The sequence below is a fragment of the Paramormyrops kingsleyae genome, chromosome 25 (assembly GCF_048594095.1).
Source record: "Paramormyrops kingsleyae isolate MSU_618 chromosome 25, PKINGS_0.4, whole genome shotgun sequence".
NCBI classification, from domain to species: Eukaryota; Metazoa; Chordata; class Actinopteri; order Osteoglossiformes; family Mormyridae; genus Paramormyrops; species Paramormyrops kingsleyae.
In genome coordinates, this window is record NC_132821.1 from 20,958,719 (window position 1) to 20,980,393 (window position 21,675).

The 21,675-nt window shown below is 47.0% G+C and overlaps 2 protein-coding genes across 7 annotated transcripts; one reads left to right on the plus strand and one right to left on the minus strand.

Moving 5' to 3' along the window:
• The first annotated feature begins 285 nt into the window (after positions 1-285).
• tmem176 (transmembrane protein 176) lies at positions 286-5,525 on the plus strand. 4 transcript variants are annotated; one of them, XM_072707324.1, is made up of 8 exons: positions 288-441; positions 834-958; positions 2,146-2,256; positions 2,757-2,813; positions 2,908-3,057; positions 3,671-3,787; positions 4,036-4,116; positions 4,495-5,525. In XM_072707324.1, the coding sequence occupies exons 2-7, from the start codon at positions 836-838 to the stop codon at positions 4,093-4,095; spliced, it is 618 nt and encodes a 205-aa protein (XP_072563425.1). In that variant the 5' UTR covers positions 288-441; positions 834-835; the 3' UTR covers positions 4,096-4,116; positions 4,495-5,525. The 4 variants fall into 4 exon arrangements, with proteins under 4 accessions (XP_023701161.1, XP_072563425.1, XP_023701160.1 ...); XM_023845393.2 differs by having other exon boundaries at positions 286-441; positions 831-958; positions 4,036-5,525; XM_023845392.2 differs by having other exon boundaries at positions 4,036-5,525.
• Positions 5,526-8,600: 3,075 nt separating this feature from the next.
• kdm2aa (lysine (K)-specific demethylase 2Aa) lies at positions 8,601-21,293 on the minus strand. Of its 3 annotated transcripts, none has more exons than XM_023845330.2 (22): positions 20,296-21,293; positions 16,714-16,852; positions 16,307-16,385; positions 16,078-16,124; positions 15,751-15,929; positions 15,564-15,670; positions 15,353-15,446; positions 15,097-15,250; positions 14,753-14,868; positions 14,508-14,634; positions 14,111-14,361; positions 13,942-14,019; positions 13,602-13,853; positions 13,357-13,491; positions 13,183-13,269; positions 12,785-13,042; positions 12,611-12,643; positions 11,338-12,527; positions 10,275-10,438; positions 9,965-10,111; positions 9,586-9,801; positions 8,601-9,508 (listed from the first exon to the last, which is right to left on the minus strand). In XM_023845330.2, the coding sequence occupies exons 1-22, from the start codon at positions 20,329-20,331 to the stop codon at positions 9,327-9,329; spliced, it is 4,071 nt and encodes a 1,356-aa protein (XP_023701098.2). In that variant the 5' UTR covers positions 20,332-21,293; the 3' UTR covers positions 8,601-9,326. The 3 variants fall into 3 exon arrangements, with proteins under 3 accessions (XP_023701098.2, XP_023701096.2, XP_023701099.2); XM_023845328.2 differs by lacking the exon at positions 20,296-21,293 and adding an exon at positions 18,517-18,666; XM_023845331.2 differs by lacking the exon at positions 20,296-21,293 and adding an exon at positions 18,510-18,665.
• Between the last annotated feature and the right edge of the window lie 382 nt (positions 21,294-21,675).

Below are 21,675 nucleotides of genomic sequence, written 5' to 3' on the forward strand. Positions count from 1 at the left end.
TTACCTTCTCTAAAACTGACACGATAACTAAATGATGTTTGTCGGAAATTAACAAATGAATTATGTTGCATCGCATTCTAACACAGTCCGGTTTTAACATATTTGATCATTTAATGCAAATGCATTCGAGGTGCATATTAAACACAACGGCTGACCAACCTGTATGAGCAGAAAGAGTCGGTCCCTTCGGCTGCGGCGGATCATGAAAAAGGCAGACAGAGGCGAGCTGCTCGGTACAGTACGTGCCCCTTTTGTTGTGTTACCCCAGAGAAAGGGGAGGGGATGGATGGGGATGGGGATGGGCCGCAAAACACTGGCCAGAGCAGAGTTGCGAAACTGATCACATTTCATGCGAGCCGACATCAACCCACTGGGTCTTTTTTTGCGGGATCCGTAAGAAGAAGCTGAGGTTTTTTTGCGTTGTTGGGCCAGAAAGCTCAGGTACGCCTTTTTCTTTATTTCGCGTCTCTCGGCTTTATGTACGTCATTTAGACCTAATTTAATTGTTGTTTGACTTTTTTCTTAACATCATCTCGCTACCATAGTTTCTTTTAGATCTCGCCAGTCGCAACTTCTTTATGAAACGACTGTGATAAATAGATTATTTGTTAGTAAGTCTTGTAAGAAACATTTGTTTTTTTTTAATGATTTATGGCTGCGTAAACATCCACACTAAACCGCACTCGTACCGTAAACAGTTACATGTTTACATTATGTAAGGAAATATTAATGCATAAATGAACCTCTAAATATAACTTTAAAAATCAGTAATAAGCTCAACCCCTTAACAGTTAGTGAGTGTCCCTGCTTCCTCCTCTCTCCGACGTAAGAAGCAATGGATGTTACGGTGTCCAGGAACCTGTCGGTGACGGTGACGGACCACAGCGCGGACAAGCTGCGGGAGAGGCAGCAGAAGCTCAGGGACCGGCTCCAGAAAGTGGAATCCAAAGTCCTTGGGGTAAGCCATCACTCCAGTCACCGTCTCTGGCCGATTTGTTACTTATTTGTATCCTGCTAGTCAGGGTTGTGGTTAGAGATGAACGGATTGGGTGCTGAATCTTTACTGGAGGGCGATGGCAAACATATATAATATAAAAAGCTATTCATATCTTAAGCCAATAAATACACATTTATTTGGGGAGGCTAAAAAACATTTGTATAAAGCCCCTTTAAAATAGGCCTAAGGGCACCCTTGTTTGACTGAACGAGTAAGCATTCAGATGCACTTGTTTCAGAAGGCTAGTAAAACCTCTTGGATCTGAAGTGATTACAGAAAATGCTGTTACTTTTCTATATAACGGAAAACCAAAGGTGCAGACTGATAATGTGAGTTGGGTAATGAGTGATGTGATTGCATAGGCCTGCTTCTTGCTGCTCTGCTGTAGGCCTCCCAGGTGATGCTGGGCTTTGGGTAATGAGTGATGTGATTGCATAGGCCTGCTTCTTGCTGCTCTGCTGTAGGCCTCCCATGTGATGCTGGGCTTTGGGTAATGAGTGATGTGATTGCATAGGCCCGCCTCTTGCTGCTCTGCTGTAGGCCTCCCATGTGATGCTGGGCTTTGGGTAATGAGTGATGTTATTGCATAGGCCCGCTTCTTGCTGCTCTGCTGTAGGCCTCCCATGTGATGCTGGGCTTTGGGTAATGAGTGATGTGATTGCATAGGCCTGCCTCTTGCTGCTCTGCTGTAGGCCTGCCATGTGATGCTGGGCTTTGGGTAATGAGTGATGTGATTGCATAGGCCTGCCTCTTGCTGCTCTGCTGTAGGCCTCCCAGGTGATGCTGGGCTTTGGGTAATGAGTGATGTGATTGCATAGGCCTGCTTCTTGCTGCTCTGCTGTAGGCCTCCCATGTGATGCTGGGCTTTGGGTAATGAGTGATGTGATTGCATAGGCCTGCCTCTTGCTGCTCTGCTGTAGGCCTCCCAGGTGATGCTGGGCTTTGGGTAATGAGTGATGTGATTGTATAGGCCTGCCTCTTGCTGCTCTGCTGTAGGCCTCCTAGGTGATGCTGGGCTTTGGGTAATGAGCGATGTGATTGCATAGGCCTGCCTCTTGCTGCTCTGCTGTAGGCCTCCCAGGTGATGCTGGGCTTTGGGTAATGAGTGATGTGATTGCATAGGCCTGCCTCATGCTGCTCTGCTGTAGGTCTCCCAGGTGATGCTGGGCGTCATGGTCATCAGCTACTCCCTCCCTCTGCACCTCACTGAATACACAGAGGTCATGACCTTCGGTGTGCCTTGGTGGAGCGCCATTGTGGTAACAACTGACACGTCACTTCTGGCTAACACCATCTTCTGGTCGTTGGTTGATTTCAGATAGGTGCGAATGTCTAATGCATCAAGATTTCAAGCAATTGGAGGTTTTTACTACTAATACCACTATGATATCTATCTCAAGGTCTTTCTGGCTACTTTACAAAGCAAATTATTCAGCCAATAATAATCCAGTGTGACCCCACCAGGAAAACAGAAGGATGGGTTCATTATCCAGCAACACTCTTGCATGTTAGTGTCCATGCACTTCTCAGACATTACTGAACAAAAACACACCCATACTGCACAACAGATCCATCGTCTCAGGGTTCTAATATAATGTAGCCGCAATGATTAATTAACTCATACTAATACAATTACAACATAAGTAAGTTGTCATGTGATGTTTGCCTAAACTAAACTTTAAACTGTTAACAAACATTTGTGAGTCATTCAATATCAATACATATGGAGACATTTATTTTGCTTATTCCTGTGCTGCAGTTCATTGTGGCTGGAGCAGTTGCCATAGAAACCGGAAAGCTGGCCAGTATGAACTCGGTGAGTTCAGTGATGTTTTTGCTGAGGAAGCCATGTGTTCTGCCTCCACAAAGCACTGTTCTGATGTCTCTGGCTTCCCTTTTCATTTCCCTAGCTCCGAGTCTGCTTGCTAGTGACCCTGGTGGCCGTACTGACATCCACCCTTGCCCTCATTTTCTACTCCATCGACCTCCATAACAACCAAGACACAGACTGTGCCATCAACAGCTCAGCAGCCCCGTGTGGGCCGCAGCATTATGCCAAAGTGGGTTCATTTCCTGTGTCTGTGCCGTCTCTGCATCATGTCTGCAACGCGTCTGCACTGTGTCTGCGCCATGTCTGTACTGCATCTGCACTATATGTCTGCACTTCATCTGCTCTGTGTTGTGCCATTTCCACCTCCTCCTGCTCTTCTCTCTCTTTGCATAATATGTCTGCACTACATTGTGCTGTATCTGTGCTGGCTGCACTGTCTGCACTGTGTCTGCACATGTCCTTGTCCTGCTTTGCTGTTTCTTTGGATAATGCATCTGCGCTGCACTATGTTGTATCTGTGCTGTCTGCGCTGTCTGCATGGTGTCTGGGCATGTCCTCCTCCACCTCCTACTCTTCCCTTTCTTTGGATAATATGTCTGTGCTGCTCTGTGCTGTGTCTGTGCTGTCTGCACTGTCTGCATTGTGTCTGTGTATGTCCTTCTCCTGCTTTGTTGTTTCTTTGGATAATGCATCTGTGCTGCACTGTGTTGTGTCTGTCCTTCTCCTCCTGCTCCTCCTCTTGCTCTTCTCTCTCTCTGGAAAATGTCAGCTCCTCTTCCCGGCAGGACCACACACTGTGTTGCTTTCAGCTTGATGAACCTCTGTGTATCTTTTCTCCCCAGGCCTTCAGCAGAGGCGTGAAGTCCTGCCTTCTTGTTTTCACCATCATTCAGGCTGTTATTTCATCCACTCTTTCATTCTTTCTGTACAAGGAGAGACACACTTCCACTGAGTATGCGGTGAGAGAATGTGACAGACAGGAATGTGGTCTGCTGCTTATTTCCCTGGATAACCCAATAATTTATGAAACCCTTAGACTAAAACAGCTTGTATTTTTTTTAAAAGCCGAGCCTGTTTGCTCAACATTTTCCACAACCATTTAGTAGGCAAATGCCCACTATTTACTATAAATTTGAGAATGCAGATAATCTGACATGCTCCTTTCCCTAAAATAGCCTGTGGTTACCCATGTCTTCCTCTCTTGCAGTCTCTCATGGAGAATACTCCGTCCACCCTTATCCACAGCGCACCTTCCGACTTCAACTGAGGAAAGCTGTATGCGTGGACTGTATCCATCAAAATATCCAAACATCTTCAAATTCAGTATAGTTAATGTAATAAAACTTTACAATGTTTTCATTTATACTTATTTTTTGTAAAAACATACGTATTTTTAACGTAATACAAGTCGTAAAGATTACACCATATCTGTTCCGTCTCTTTCCATGACACTCTTGTTTGATTTTGTCAAAGCACAGATAAGTAGTGTTCAGTTCTTTTGTCTATCCCCCCATTTTGCCCCGTCTGTGTGACAGCCGCTCCTCTGCAGAGTTACTGTAATGGTACATTCCGGCCTCTGCAGCTGCCTTTGAACCCTCGCCCCTCCCCCGATTCCTCCACTGAGTTTTGCCTGTTTCCTGTTTCCTTACAATCATCTCATTCACAGGCAGAGATGATGAATTTTTCGCATGGATTCCAGAATTCCGCAGCTGACTCTCTTTCAGCTTCACCTCATCCTTTATCATTTCCTGCCCCACAACACATTCATAGTCCAACTCCTTTGTCCCTCAGTCTTTTAAAACTGCTTGTATGGGTGTGTGTGTGTGGGGGGTTGCACCCTTTGCCAGGCAGCATAATTCTGGCATAAAAATTCATTTAGCAGTTTTATGGCCTGTATACAGAACAGAACATGTTATCTCTCTGTTGCAGTCTAAACCAACATTATGGTCACAGTTCTGGAGTTTTGCTGGCTGAAGAAAGTGGGAAGGAATCAGAGAGGTATACATGCCATATAGCTATGCTGTGTGTTCAACAAAATAGAATTAAATAGAATATACAATATATACACTATATATATGATGTTCAGTGGTAATGGAATTACTATCACATACCGTTAGAAACACAGAAAAAAACACATGTGACATGCATAGAGTTTGTCAGAAAGTGCTGACTAAGCTTAGGTGGGAGCAGACCAGCCTCCAATACAGGTGCACTAGCGTCCGCCTGCATTTATAGTTGTGCGTTATACCGAAAGCGGATTACAGGAAGAGCATTTAAGAAAAGCCATCTGAAAAACAAATACCTCTAAAAAGGTATTTACAAAAATGTTGGTTAAATAATTAAGAAGTATAATGACAGTTGAGAATAATGATAACTATGTGTACCTATGTAATTTTTATTTACCAATCCCGATGGGTTTTGCTGAGAGAGAGCTATTCTAGACAGCTAAGTTGTTTTTGATTGGCTGTGAGCTCGACATATCAGAAGTACTGTTTCAGTCCCAATGACATCATTAGTGCCTCTCACATTAAAAGGGCACTCGATGAATAAGGAAATGCTTATTCTTTTCTTGTGTTTGACTCCCTGCTCTGCTCTGGCTAATGTTCACCCAGTTAAACCAATTAAAGAAATAACAAAATAAAGAGCAGGAATAACTGCATACTTATGTATGAGGTTAATAAATAACCTTACATGGAAGTTTGGGGGTAGATGTGGCTTCTTCTTCCACTATGATTCTCAGGTCAACAATGATCCTGTGGCAATGTGATGCTGTCTTTCAACATGGCCCAAGCAAGCTTTTGTGTACGTTACACACATGTAGAACAGGTTTCTACAGTGTAAGTGCCTGAAAAACGCAATGAGACGCCCACAGGAGGTGAATCATGCTGAATCTATGGAGTCAATGACAATAACATGGGCTCGGAACTGTGTTAGTACCATGGAGAGCTGAACTGAGGGAAGGGAATTACGGCCCACAGATCTTCCACATTTCATTATCCCCAAGTTGCACAATTGCTGCACAGATGTTGCGTAACAACAAGTCCCTGAATTTTATGCGTACAAACAAACCAGGTCCAGAGTTCAAGCGTTCAAATGCAGAAAGCTGCACTCTCTCATTCAGATACTGGTGGTTTGTAGGTGGACTTTATTTTAGTAGATTTTTATAAATGTTGGCTGAGGAAAGAATGCTAAAGGAAAAAGCCATTTATTAAGGGGATCACTGAGACAATCCTGGGCAACAACAGCACAGTTTTAGCTGGACTCAGGGAGAGAGTCCAGAGCTCAGAGCAGATGACCAACCCACACATTCATGTATCCGTGGTAACGCTGAAACCAGACAGGTGCCCCAAGCGGACGTGGCCTGGAAGGGGGCCTATTACAGAATTATGTTGGTCAGCATGATGCATGAGTTCATTAAAATTATATCTTTTTTATTCAAAGATCTACCAGTATTCTAAGTCAGCTAGCTTTAGTATAAACACGCACAAATCATAGCAAATGGTTTTCAGATGGCGCAGCAGGATAACGCGTTTTTGATGACAAAAACTAAATAACGTGGAAAATGTAATACCACGCATTGCCAGGAGAGGGCAGCAGAGCGGCTGTATCGTGAAAACAGTTCTGGAGTCTTTTTTACTCTTTCCACTGTCTATGGGTGGAAATTGTGCAAGCAATTTTTTCTTCTGCACACTTTCTCGTACTATATGTGTTATTTTTTAAATAGCATTTTTCATTTATATTCATGGAACAATTCTGTGCTTGTGACCGGCATAGGCTTAGGTCAGGTGACCACGGTCTATTAAGAATATGCTCTGTTCCTGTCAGCTGCTGGGAAGCAGGAGGAAGATGATTGTAAGTCTCGTCTGTCATTATGTTACAGATAGAATATATTCAGTTAGCAATTCAGACTAATGAAGTTTTTGGAAAACTCATGTTATATACCTTGTTCAAGGGGTAATATTTGTTTCCTGGAAATCAAATCTGAACATTTAAATCTTTCGTTATCACAAGCTCTGGTGAATACGCTGAGCTGTAGCCTTTGCCATTGCAATTATGGCAAGAAATCAATTCCTTCTGGAGCTACGGACACAGGTCCTCAGCACATCAATGCTCGTTCATGGTGAGCTGTGCCTATTGTGATGACGTGGCTTCAGAACCCAGGTGGACATCTCATGGCCCCATCTACCTGCAGGTTATTTCTGAGCTGAGTCATGTGGCTCCCTGTCCTTTGTGTGCTGTTTGTACGTCTCCGTGCAGGTTGCCATGGAAGCATTGCTTCACACTGTAGAGGTTGGCGCATTCAGGTTCTCAGATGTTAGCTTTCAGAATATAGAATTTAAATATATTGTTTTTGTTGAATATATGTGTCATTCATGTTCTTCATCTCTACCTTAGTGCCATTGTCGTTCAAAGTAAGTTTGCTGTTCACCAGCTTGTTGGTTTCTTAAGGTCACAGCTGAGGATATGGATGAGCGGGATGTTCAAGAAAGGACAGAAGAAGAGGTGTGCCAGGGAAAGAGTGACTGCAGACTATTCCAATTTCCTCAGTAAAACCAAAACAAAACAAAAATACTAGAGACATTTTTTGATTTTGAACAGAAAAGAGGACCATGTAGGTTCAGCTTTCACTGAACTTCTGGTTTTAGAACTTCAGTTAGGTCCAGTAGCTAATGCTAGCTGTCCTGTTCCTGCCTAGAATAAGAGTCAAGGCGTAACACCTGAGGAGCAAACATAACTATCTCAGTTAGTTTATGTAGCTATTCCTCAAATGCAGGCAGGTCAAAACAATGAACCTCAGATTCTGCTGCATTAACTGGCAGCTGGTGTTAAAGGACAACTGAGCTCTCTAATGTGGATCACATGCTGGTTTCCTGGGAATAAGGAAAAAGTCTTGGATCCTGCAGGGGGAGCTGGTCATGCAGAAATACCATAACAATTTTTAAACCAGAGGAATGTACACTATGTTCTCCTATAATGTGTTTTGAAAAAGTGAATTCGCGTTTATGCATGATTTCGTCTCAGCACGTGATGCCAGAAAATACCCAGGTAAACCGATCAATGTCTGCTTTTAAGAAATAGATAAATGCATACATTTCTTAATGATCACTTTATATTAACTTTGACTATTTCATATTTTTCTATAAAATGTATCCACACTTTAAATTCAAACTATAATGTTAGCGTGGGAAAAATCGTTATAAATCCCAGTGCCGGTAAGACAGACGTGAGCTGAAACATTCTCTAGCACAAAATCTCCTACTTAGATTCAGACCCATGGGTCCACTGTCAAAGCTGTGGATCCAAAACAATCTCCAACCATGAAATGACAAGCAATCCAGTAAAAGTGTATGTCATAATAGATATTTCTTAAGATGGGGCTTTATCCCAAGAAACCCACTGCAAATTGGAAATATGTGAATATGAACAGGATATGAATCATTTGAGTATTTAGTAGACGTAATGAGCTTGGAAAAAATGGTTTAACACAGACACTGTTCAATACATTGTACGTTTACGTATGTTTACGCTGGCAATCGCCACAGAGACTGGAAGCGTGGCAGTGTGGATGCAGCTATTGCCCAGTGCCAGTAGAAAGTGTCGCACAGCATATCGCTAGCCCAGAAACAGATCACAATTCAACGATGACTACTCAAGGTGCTTCGCTATCGCACCATCTAAAGCAAGGAGCATCTGTATTCAAAATGAGACTTTCAAATAAGTAGATGCAGTGAACCACAGAGACCGCCTAAATTCATTTCCGTAAAAGCCCGCCAGAGTCAACATTTTTTTTTTATTATTTATTTTGTTCTTTTCTTGGAAAAAAACAAACAAAATTGAAAAATTTTTCAGAAAATAATTATTGTACTGCTACAAGTATTTTTGTCATCATATGGGCCAACAGAAGAAATGTACACAAAAGTATATATATTTCCCGTTAAGATTAAGGACAGAGCAAGAAGACACAAAGAAAAAAAAAATGTAACAAGTAGGTAACTTCTAGGGCCTGCATGAGAGACTGGGCCATGACGGAGGGAGAAGAGTTTATAATAAAGGGAACCAAAGGAGCTCTAAAAAGAAGCAGTGTCAGTTTGTGTACAAAAACCAAGAAGCTGAGGCATACAGCTCAGCTGGGCCAGCGGAGCACTGCAGACTCTGCTCAGACTCCTGGCCGGGGCTTGGGCGGCACACTGCCCCCCCCACCCCTTCTCACGGCTTGGCCCGCGTTTCAGCTGCGGTGCCCGCCCACGCCCCATCGCTAAACCCGTCCCATTCTGCTGCAAGCACCCACGTGCCTAGTGTCTGCTGATTCACTCCGACACTGACAGGCAAGCGAGCCACTGCCCACCCGTCTTCCCAAAACGGCCATCTCTCTAACTCCACTCACCCCCCACCCACTACCCCGGCCTATACGCAGCAGCGACAGACAGCATCCCTGCTCAGGTCCCTCAGAATCTCCTCTGGATGAGTACGGCCTGCCCGGAGGGTCCACAGAGCGCCCTAGGATATCCGCTGGATGAGCTTGTCCTCAGTCAGGCAGAAGAGCGCATTGATGGAGAGCTCCGAGATGAAGGCTTCGCAGGCACGCCGCGTCACGCCCTTACAGCCACGCAGGTCGAGCAGCGTCAGCCCGGACACACGCTTCAGGTACAGCAGACAGGCGTCCGTCAGCTTATTGCAGCCTGGGGGTGGAGAGACGGGGTTAGGCTTCACAGGGTCAGCGTGGGAGCCCACGACAGGCAGAGGCAGGGCAACACACCAGCCAGGTTCATCTCGACGAGCGTGTTACGGGTGGACGAGCCCACGGCCGTCAGCAGGTTGACGGACTGGTCGGTGATGCAGTGGCAATGCGACAGGTCAAGGCGCGCCAGCAAGGGCATGTGGCGAATGAGGAGGCGCAGGGTGGAGTCACTGATCTCCAACCCCGCCAGGCGAAACGTCAGCATGTTCCTCAGCTTGCTGCGGTTATCGCAGCCTGCAGGGGGAGCCACAGGACAGCAAAAAAAGGTCTCATTTTATTTTACTAAAATGACTGACAATGTTAGACTTCTCTTCTCTACTCTGGAATACTTGAAATTTGAATTTAACATACAGCATTTGAATCCAGTGACTTGGATGCACTCAAAGCCCAGACAAACCTGGTGGGGTGACAAGGTCACGGATCTGCGAGTCCTTAACCCCCTGCGCCCAGCGCAAGTCCAGGGTACGGAGAAGGGGGCAGCTGGGAGAGCTCAGGGCAGAGATCGAGGACCAGGAGCAGCCCGACAGCAGCAGGTCTTTCAGGCCTGAGGAAGAGGCACACAGGACATGCAGAGCTTCCTCCCTTCCCTGGGCTTGGTGCACGGCTCGCCCCTAGCCCCCACCACGCAGGGCACCTTAATATTATATCCGCAGCAATATCTCTTATGTGAATGTGAGAATGAAACAAACTGCAGTCAATGTCCTCACCCGGCAGGCGGTTGATGAGCCAAGTGAGCTGCTTCTTCGAGATGGAGGTCCAGGACAGGTCCAGCGCGACAGGCTGCCGCTTGGTGATGCCTGCCAGGGCCTGGGGGCTAATGGAGCGGCTGCGGCTCAGGTCAATGCGGGTCCACAGGCGCTTGTCACAGCTCCTGGGGACATAGCAAGACCAAATATTCAACATCAGGTGTACCTCCCATACCTACAGCTTCATGCCCTCTGACAGCACAGTAAGTACATCTTAAACAAATGGGACCATGTACCCTTCCTCAACACGCATCCACGTGGCATGTACCCTTCCTCAACACGCATCCACGTGGCATGTACCCTTCCTCAACACGCATCCACGTGGCATGTACCCTTCCACCGGGGTCCAGATGCCGGTGTTTCGGTACCATACGGACATTTACTTACACCCAGTTTGGTAAGCAGTTTAGTAGTAAAATATTAATGAGATGCATATTGTGACACCCGAAAGTTAGTGATCTATATAAATTCAGCATATCCTTAAGTTTAATAAACGTGTCAGATTTTAAACTACAAAATGTACCACCATCATCTTTTTACCTCATTTATCCACAATATCTCCTCTTTCAAAAGATGTTGTAGCTGTTGAACTGTTTTTTTCTTCACTGCCACTTCAGTGCTTATTGCTTCCACGATTTACTAAAACAATAGCATGTGCATGGTGCATTGTTAACTGAATTTAATAAACATAAGGATATGCCGAATTTATACAGACTCCTGACTTTTGGGCATCGCAATACACATCTCGTTATCTTAGGCACACTACTAATCTGCTTACCAAATTGTGGGTGCAAGTAAATATTCGTAAAGTACCGAAAAGCTGGCGTTCGGACAAATGTTTCACGCATCTAAAATCATCTAAAGCCCTGGTGGTTATTGCGCACGCACCACATAATCGCAAAGTGATTGCGACAGCCCTACGTACACCCTTTCTCACCACGCACCCATGTTTCCTTAAAATGCATGCACACTGCTTGCGTTCCACCCTTTGAGCGCCGCCCCGGGATGCTCTTGTGCCACTTACCACTTGTACCAGCTTTTGCAGACAGTCATGCAGACACACAGCTCTGCACGGGTCAGATAGCGGAAGACGGACACCCACACCTCCTTCTCACAGCCGGGCTCGTTACCCACGTCCTTAAAGGAGGGCAAGGACAGCAGGGAGGGTGGGGAACAGGAGGTGGTGGGGGGCGGAGGAGTAGGTGAGGCTGAGGATCGGGAAGAGGAGGAGGTGGAGGCCTCGTCCCCATCCAAGGCGTGGGCCTCTGCGTGGTTGCGCCCTTGAGAGCGTGGGTGTCGCCCTCCACCAGGGGTCCCGCCTCCACGGCCCAGCATGAGCCCGTTGCCCGCGGTGCCATTCTTCTGCCGCAACCGCTGCAGCGACTTACGCTGCACGTAACCCTGGCTGCTGGGTGGGGCCCTGGGGGACACTGCCGCCTCCAGCTTGGGGACAATAGCGCCAGGGTCACGCTTGGCTTTGGGTGGCCGCTGTAGCGTCACTGTCAAGTAGGAGCCATTCAGCAGGTCGTCATTCAGGTCTGACACGAGCAGCACAGGGGGTTCGGGCTCTGAGTCTGACTGGTTTGCTTCATCTTCATCCACGTCCTCATCCACTGCATCTTGCCCTCCCATGCCATCCATGCCACAGTCCTCGCTGTCCCTGTCGTCGTCATCCTCATCCTCCTCTGCCTGACTGCAGCGTCTGTGTGACCGCTTCCTCTTGTCTAGGGGTCCATCTTCGCTCTCCTCCTCCTCCTCTTCCTCCTCCTCTTCGTCTACATCACGGTCATCGCTGTCACTCTCACTGTCCTCATCCTCCGTATCGCCACGCCGACGCTGGCCACGTCCCGCTCCCCGTGGCCAAGGGCGTCCCCCTCGCTGCCTGCGCCCGTCACGCACACCCATGCCACGCCGCATCCTAAGAGAAGCACCACCACTGTTGCGACCCACACGGGAGGCGGAGCCTCTCCACAGGCCCCGCCTACCCGGCCCAACACCCCGTAGGGAGGAGTGGTGCAAACGCGACGTAGAGCCGCCCCGGGCATGCAAGGCCAGCTTCCTGCTGCTGCCAAGCCCTCCCCCACTATCATCATCATCGTCGTCGTCGTCGTCATCATCATCATCATCATCGCTGGCTGAGTCCTCATCTTTGTGACTCCCACGGCGACAAAGGAGTTTAGATGAGCGGGAGTCGAGGGCAGAGGACTTGCGCTTCTGGGATCACAGCAAAGCCCAAGTTAAAAACTGAACACGCCAGCCGGTGAGCTTAACAGCAGGAGGCATAACGGCACTCTTACCAGCTGCAGAACTTTATTTCTCTCCAACTTTATCTATGAACACAAAAGGGGGAAAAGAAATTAACACCCCAAATCAGCCAGAAGTCTAAAACCAGTCAAGATAATCCTCTCAGCTGGTTCAGGCGACCACTCATGCATGTTATAGTTAGGTTATGAGAGAGGGAGAGGCCTCACCCGCTTTCTGAGACGGAGCTCCAGGGCTCCGGCACGCTTCCTGTTTTGGTGGTGCAGAAGCAGCCTGTGGGAGGAAGAGGGTGCAATAGAGAGCGCAGAGAGGGGCCGCCCAGGGCGCCTGCCCCTTCCCCGGCCACCCCCACCCTCGTCGACAGCAGCGCCCCCTATCCCCTTCTTGTTGGAGCGCTTCTCTGACGCAGGTGCAGCTGGGGAAAGAGAGCCTACAGACGCAACGCTGTCATCGTCACTGCCGGAGGACTGGGGGTGGGGGGGGGAAGCGTGTTAGGAGAGTAGGATCATAGGCACATTCTCAAAGACAAACATATATCCTCGTATAACATACATGTATATACAAGGATATAAATGAATCACAGAGACTAAAAAGTGACAGGTCCTACCTCAGACTCTGAGTCTTTGCCCACAGCACACTTAGGACACTCCCAGCAACTGGGCAGATCCTTGTTGACGACACCCTCGCCCGGCACCTGTATACAAAGCATTTTTTACACCACAATTCCTCTCCAAAAAGCATGATGGCACAAAAAGAGTGAAAGTGGGCTGTGGTGTGTCACCTTCAGGCACCCGGGGTGAGCGATCTGGGCACAGTTGGAGCACTCCATGAGTGTGAGGGAAAATGGCGTGTCTTCGCCAGCCTCCTGACTGCCCTCCCCACACACCTCACACACTGCAGATAAGGGCAGGCCGGGCTGAGAGAGAGAAAAACCAAGTGACACTCACGTACATGGTCGCCACGCACACGAGCAGACATGCGCCGGCAGACGCAGTTAGACACACACACAAATACAGACACACTCACAGCTAGGCATTGGCGCAGCACGCAGGTCTGTTTCAGTTTGCCTGGTCCCCCAAACTTCTTCATGTCCCTGCAGAAGTTGCAGTCCCCGCACTCGGAGCGCAGGCATGCCTCACAACGTTTGCAGCGCACACGGCGCCGGCGCAGAACCGACATGGAGGACGGGGGCTTGACAGGCCGCGGGGGGGCGAGCGTCGATGAAAGGCGAGGTCGGCCCACCACCGGAGGGGGTGGAGGGGGCTGGTACCAGGATGGCTGGGGAAGGAGAACACCACGAAAAGCCAATGAGCGCCTGTGTACCGCTTATGGATTGAATGTCGTTTTAATGTGAGTGACGGCTCACCCTCTTGGGCCACCTGACGATGGGCTTTCCAGTGTAGGACAGTTTGGGGTTGTCACTGGCATGTTCCTGGAGCAAAGTCTGAGAAAGACAGCAGGGATAAGGAATAGGAGTAAAAAGGGAGCAGCTTGGGCTGCAGCACAGTGCCATGAGCTCAAGTGGTCTCTTATACCTTGATGTCATGCAGCAGTGCAGGGGCATTGTGGATTCCAGCCGGGACACACTTCTTATGGGAAGGGAGAGACTCCAGCTTCCCCAGAAGGCTCCAGAGCCCCTCAAGCTCAAAGGGAGCGAGGTGAACTTTGGTGCCAGGCTTGAGGGGTGTGTGAAAAGACTCATCTTCCTCCTCCTCCTCCTCCTCCTCCTCATCTTTGATGTGACCATTAAGAGTTTCGTCTTGGGATGATGGATCTTGCTTCAGGCCTGAGAATAAAATTGCGAGTTGTACATATAGGTGGATGCATTCTTCATGAAGTGGGTACAAAATGTAATGTAGTTGTGCAGAGAATGGGGAGAATGGGCCATTGATAAATGAGAGAGGCTTTGAAAGGAAGGGGCGGGGGACAGACCTATGCCCAGCGAGTGCTTCTGGAATTCAGGCGTGAGGTGCGACGTGTTGGTCAGACTATACAGGTAGCGCTCCAGCACGTACCAGCACATTTCATAGTAAAAGGGGTAGCGGAACTTGGCAGGAACCTGCGGGGCGTGAGAGTGATGTCAGGCCCGGCACATAACCCCATACAGAACCCAGCCAGACAGACTGAATCAGGATACCGCCCCAGGCATTTCTCAGAGCTGCCAGTCACACACCCACCCGTGTACGGTCCTCGATGCCGTAGATATGCAGCTGCATGGGGACGTTGAAACTATGCAAGAAGTTGCCCCCGAACACCAAGGTGTCGACTGGTGTATACACAGCATGGATCCAGCCTGGCACAGAGGAACAGCCATACACCCGAGCTTAGCATCACTGCAGGGCCACACACATTCAAACTAAGCTGTGCAGAAAACAAAGTAAAGAAAACTCCTTCTGTCACTTGTAGTACATGCTGAAAAGATGTTACTTTTTAACTGTGGCTTTGCTGGGTCATTTATGTTGTACGGCAGCCAGATCAAGAATGGCCACTTCCTAAGACATGCCTGTGGAGACAACCATACCAGAGGGGATGAGGAAGGTATAGCCCTGCTTGAGCTCGATCCTCTGGCAGTCGGTTGCCTTGTCACCCAGGAAGATATCACCTTGTTTCCCTGACAACACCCAGTTCTCATACAAGTCCAGATTCTGGGGAGTAGGTGGGATCAGCCAAAACACCTGAGGAAGGGAAAAAGGCATCCAAAATGAGCAGAGTAAGCTTCCTGCGCTACCACCCTCCAACTACAGGGGGCTGTCTGCGGCACCAAGGCCTGCTCTCACCTTGCCCCCACGCAGTATGTGGTACCACACGGAGGTGCCTCCGAAGTCGATGTGGAAGTCTGTGTAGCAGCCCTGCACGCTCATGAGGCAGTACCTGAGGGGAGGACACAGCACTGGTCACAGGTTAAGTGCTAGGGGAGCTGCAATGTCACCAGACACACAGAGAGGAGGGCAGGGTAGGGGAAGAGCAGAGCTGGAAAGGGGCACTCACTTCTGCACTTTGGGGTACTGCATGTCAATGATAGCATTGGTGGAGTCTCTCTGACGCTCCTTCAGGTGACGGGGCCACATGTTGTCCACCCAGTCGATCATGTCCACCTGCAGAGGGTGAATATGCTGCAGTCATTCAACCAGCAGTGGCCTTTCCCTCCGGGGGAGGCGGTGTGGCCGACACTCACAGACTTGGGCCTCTTGACGAGGTTCTCCAGCTTGGTGTGGCTGAACTCCAGGCTGATGACGTTGTAGAGCTTCTCCCTGTGGGCCGGCGGGGTCTCATAGTAGCGGCGCCACTGGGCCATGGACATCTCGATGCCCTTCTGTGTGGTCACGTCCATCACGTCGATCAATCGCCGACTGCCTGCAGAAGGAGCAGAGCAGCCACCAATCACAAGGGAGCAAAAGGAAATGTTCCAATAAAAGCCATGATGACAGGACAAGAGCAGAAGCCAGTCGGAAAGGTGCAAAAGAAATCCTCAAGTAAGAGAATCCAAGACGAGTGCTCCTACCTACAAACACCTTGACGTCATTGACACTGAAATCCGAATCTGGCATCCTGTAAGGGCCAGAACAGGGATTAATGTTACTTTGAATCCATTATCATAAAATAGTTACACAATAATGTTAATAAACAACATAAACAATTACTGTGACAAATGCTTTGTTAAAATATATTAATATATACAACAGCATAATAATTTCTTTAAAAAGCCTGCATAATAAGTTTAAAGGTCATACTTGATTCCTAGTCCATCAGGCCTTTCAAAAATGATGGGGTCCCTCAGTCCCTCTCTCTGGATGTATTCATACGTGAAGTCTGTGGGAATACACATGTAATATGACTTTCCATAGGTAAAGGAGGCAAAAATGGCCAAGCCTAAAACTGTATTAATGTCATTGTCAATGTTTAAAGAATTTCCTGGCTCACCATTCATTAATAATCATTTAGAGTGAATGTTTTACTTCTACAGAGGGGTAACAGAATGGGTGTTATAGTACCAGTAGTCCTGATTTAAATCAATCTTTGAAGAAAATGTTGGTTTATGTGATCTATTCACATTAGAGCTATGTGTATCAAAGGCACTCCAACAATCATTTCTACATTTCTATTTAGATCCACAGAATAATTAGGAATTTCAGTAAACCTTTCCCCTCCATTCTTTTGACCAAATTAGAGCTGAATCGATCGCTCTGCAATTTCTCTTCCAAGTCAAAAGTCCTCTTCCCCTCGATCTCATCATCTGAGATGCCGTCATCTTGGTAACGCCGTCTTGTGCCTGACCGCTGAGAACAAAAACATTAGCCTATGTGAACATGAAACAAATATGACAAGTGGCTATACCTCAAACTATTTAAATCGATAATCCTGTAGTTTAAACACACAAGTACATAACTTTAAGCCAAGATGAAGGCTACGTTGCGTCTGAAATCACATTATACTGAGGCTGCACATTATAATCAAAGGGAAACCCCAGAAAATACTAAATCTTTCAAATCATTGGAGACAGTACAGTAAATTCAAGCTCTCCGATGAACTTGTTCAAAGAACAAGATGGGGTAGCCTAGAATCATGACCAAAAGGCTACGTAACATATCTACGAGATGGGAGCCACTTTGATAGTCAATGAAACAGACTCCGTAAAAATCCAGCTACTCATGTCATTTAAAATGGGCTACAAGGTTTGTTCTATGCAAGCTATAGCAAATGCAGCGAGCAGAACCCTGCCATCAGCAGAGCAGGAGAGGGTGAAGCTAAGGAAATGGGAGCTCAGGCTATGAGCCCAGGAGGACCATGACATACCTGATAATCAAACATTTAGTTCTCTTCTACATGCACGAATTCAGATACTTTTTCCACAAAATACAACTCCCTCTATCAGCACTGGACATGTTGAGACAGCGAGACTAACAAAGGTTTTGGGTTTGCCTCATACCTCAGGGCAATAGATTCAGAACAATCCCCACACACCAGAACATAAAGGTACGCCTTCATAAGCATGGTCCCACCCACTATTCCATTTCCTTCATATATTCATGTCTCTCTGCTACTTTTCATATTATGGCTCTTTACAAACATGCACATTCAGAGCAGCAGATGATAATGCACCAGCATTAAACTTCAGCATAAAAGCAGGCAAGCATAACATTCTATTTTTCATGCTCATTCTCAGCCGAGTTTCCCAATACTCAGAGAACAATGACACTGATTACAGGAAAAAATGACTCACCAACTGGCTACAGTGGTTCTCCTAAACCTTGCAAAACAGCAATTTTTGAGTGCACTGCTAATCAACACCTTTTTATCCATGAGATATTCTGCATTTTTGGTGATATGACAGCACTCTCTTCTCCCATCCACAGCTGAACAAACCATGCTAGTAGATAGCTTGTTAAAGTATCCAACCTGGCTAAAACAATGACTACAAGAGTAAGGAAGAACCCTTCCTTGGTTTAAAACAAACTGATTTTAAATATCCCTAAACATGCGCATCAGTCCACCTCAGTGCACAATGCAAGAAAAAGCGACAACACACCAGGAAGGACTGGCGTGGGAAAGCCATCCCACACGGAAAGCCGTTTGAAGGACAGTACATAGCATAGTGGACCTACAAAACAGAGCTAGACCAAAGATGTAGGATCCCAAAAGACACAGACAAATACGCCATTTCCTCTTATCTGCATCTACCAATCACTGCAGTTATATGCTGCATCTTTAGGAAGCTGCGATTATAATAGTGCTACAAGAAGCGAAGGTCATTCCTTTTAAACAGTTACAATACTAAGCCACAATTACAACAATAATAAAATGAAGACCCACATGCTAACAAAGCAAATATCAGTGAAAACTGCCATTCGCTGTGCTGTAATGTCAGCTGTTTAAAGGTCAAACAGAGACACCAGCGGCAGCCTGTCCCTGCAGCCCTGCAGAGACACTACACACCTCGCACCTTCAGTGTCACCATTCCTTTTTTCCTCTTCATCACTCTCTCACTGCCAACGGCTGTCACTTCTTCCCCATCCTCCATCATCGGCTCTCTGAGAAAAGCCTGTTGTCTCTCCTTGAGCATCCCTTTCCTCTGCAGTGTCCCCTCCCTGCCAGCTTGCTCACTCCCCCCCCCTCCCCCCCCCCTACACTCTATTTCCGCACCTCCGCTCACATGGCTAGCATCTCGCACAGCCTCTCGGGTTACATGCCTGTCTGCCTTCGCTTCCCTTCACTGTACTTAAGTATCTGCAATCAGCCCCCTCTCCAGCACAGACAGGGTTTCTCTTTCTCTCTCTGAGCCACCCCCACCCTGTCCATGTTATTATCTAAGTCAATTCCCTTCTCATCCAGTGGAGGAGGATGTTTAGTCACCATCAACTCCAACTGAAACTGCAAATTACAATAAGAACATCATCTTGCATGTTCTCTTAACTGATATATAATACTACTACTAGTAGTGCTAATAATAATAATAATAATAATAATAATAATAATAATAATAATGTTTGGCGTTACTGGCATGCAAGAGCTGGAACATCAGTGGTCAGTGGAAACATTCCCTCTGGCATGTGCCCATCAATGCTCAGCATAACAAACACAAAGGGGAAACCACTGCAATTTTCTAAACTATTTGTTTATTTTATACAGCAATTAAGAAAAACAGCCAGCAAATTTTTCAGCAACAATGCCATTCACAGCCACAATCACCCTAATGAATCCCGTGCCTTTCATCTCACTCCCTGCAGCCGATTGTGTGCTAAATGCAAGGAAGCTGCCTTGCAGACGAATCAGTAAAAACACAGATGTTTATATATAAAAAAGTTGTATACCTGCATTTTAATTGTTACGTAAAAGTACTTTTCCTCATCTTTCACATGGTAAGCTAACCCAGGCACCACCTAATGATCACTGGTGGATATTCATGTCACTGGTGGATATTCATGTATTCAACCACAAAAACTACAGACAAGGATGTTGTCACACTAGTGACATCACTACTATAATAATTGGGCGCCTTGAAAATTACAATTTTGTAAACGCTGCCTGGAAATGATTTGTATTTGTGACAATTTACTAGGGGCGTAACTCTTACTATACAAACTTATCTTTGTATTAACTGTCCGTGCAATGACGTTTTGAGAATCTGGCACTGTGATCGCATTAAGAGTTGGGAGTAGAAATAGTATCGCGATGTATAAATATAACGCCGCATTATAACAACGTTCACCCGCAAATAATAAAACAAAGTTCAAGTTACACATCACATTTGAAATAACCAACCCAATATAAAGCATTCAGCTAGATCGACTCCTAAAACTTCAGTACAACACGGACTAGCGCACAAACTAGGCGCCGTATAAAGCAGGGCAGTAACGTGGGCCTAGCATCACGAAACCCTGCTCTGTTCTGCAATAAATTCCTTCCGACTGTCACATGTCAAGTCGGCATGGAAACACAGGCTTCTCCGATGCAACCACGGCCAACCACTGATGCAGGTAGCCACACACATTTCTGCAGTAAGTGTTGGCATGGCGATAGACTCTCCGGAGCGTCTATCGCCATGCCAACACGTCCCGGAGAAACACGAAGTGATGCGGCCGCCTGGATGCCGGGCATGATATACTTTGACAGCTACTAGAAAGCAAGGCCAACACCAGGTTCAACGGCGAATCTGTTCTGTACTCAGGACGAAACTGAAATAAAGTTAAATATACATTCCAAGAGGCGTTAGTTGACTTACCAGGCGCTTGCTATAGCGGGGACGCGCGTCATCCATTATGAGACGATGAGTGCGAGCAGTAAGTCAGCTAAGTTATGTCCACGGCCAGGATCCAATCTGCTTTTGTGGGAAGCTCCAACTGGCTAGCTACTTTCTGCCACAGTACGGACGCCTCCCGACAACTTCTGGTATATGCGTGTGAAGCAAGATAAATACCTAATAAGAAAGTAACTAAACAAAAAAGATAGCGCGGGCGTCAGCCTGCTAACCGGCTAGCTGACTACTAACCGACGCTAACGCACATACTCGCACCTAGCACCTGATGCCTGTAGGACAGCTCAAAATTCACTTTACAATATAAAGTTCGTAACAAAATAATGGGATAACATGCAAATGTAGCTTATTTACACACAATGGTACCCTTGTTAGCTAGTTAGCTATCCTAACCAGCTAGCAAGCTAGCTACCCCGCGCTAAAAGGAATCATTGCAAAAACCAAAACAAAACGGCACTGAGAAAATAAAAGAGCTAGCTGGCTCTGGTGGCCGTTTGCGCAGCCGGGCTCTGCTAATCGCTCAGTAAAAAATGTGTAAATTTCACAGCGCTCGGCCCTGGCTCGCGTTGGGCCCTCGCTGTGCCGGTTCCCAGAGCTGGGGAGCTGTCCTTCCCCGCGCGCTCCAAATCACGAGCGACGGCTCGCTCCAGTCCGCGAGTCCAAGTTTAAAATTCAACGGCAAACACGGTATTCCGGAGTAACTTTCCGCCCTTTTAGTCGAATACCTTCTGCCATCTGGGGCCGTAACTGTCATGGGAATGACCCGTAAAACCGCGTTTTACGTAAACCCATGTAGCTTTCCCTCAGACTATGCAACTCCAGTGTTAAAAAGAGATGTTCTTGGCGTTATTATCCGATAAAGTTAATGTGCTCCCCTACTCGCCGCCATTTTCACACCGTCACAAATACGCCGCTGATCTCCATTAAAGACCCGCCCCTTACTGCAATATGCCCCAATTGCTAACGGTAATAGATCCGCCGGATATATTTTAATTGGTCAGTAGCAAACCCAGTCTAACAAAGAGAGGGCTGAGGGGCATTGGTAAAACGGGGTCAGCAGTGAAGCCAATCAAATGCCGTGTAGTAGTCTTGTGCATATACCTTTTCCGGCTGGCTGAAATGTCTAGAACGTCATATTTGCCGAGTACGTATAAGAGCTTCAGCCGTTGGATATGATAAATATTCACGAGCTCATCACCAATCGCGTTGTAGATTTAAGGCCGCTTGGAGGTTTTCGCGATTAGAGGCACAAGGCGTTTTGAACTGTCAGTCCCTGTGATCAAGCCATCTGGAGCTCTTAATTTAGGGTAATGGTGACAGTGTAGTGCTGAATGTCTGAAAGCTAAC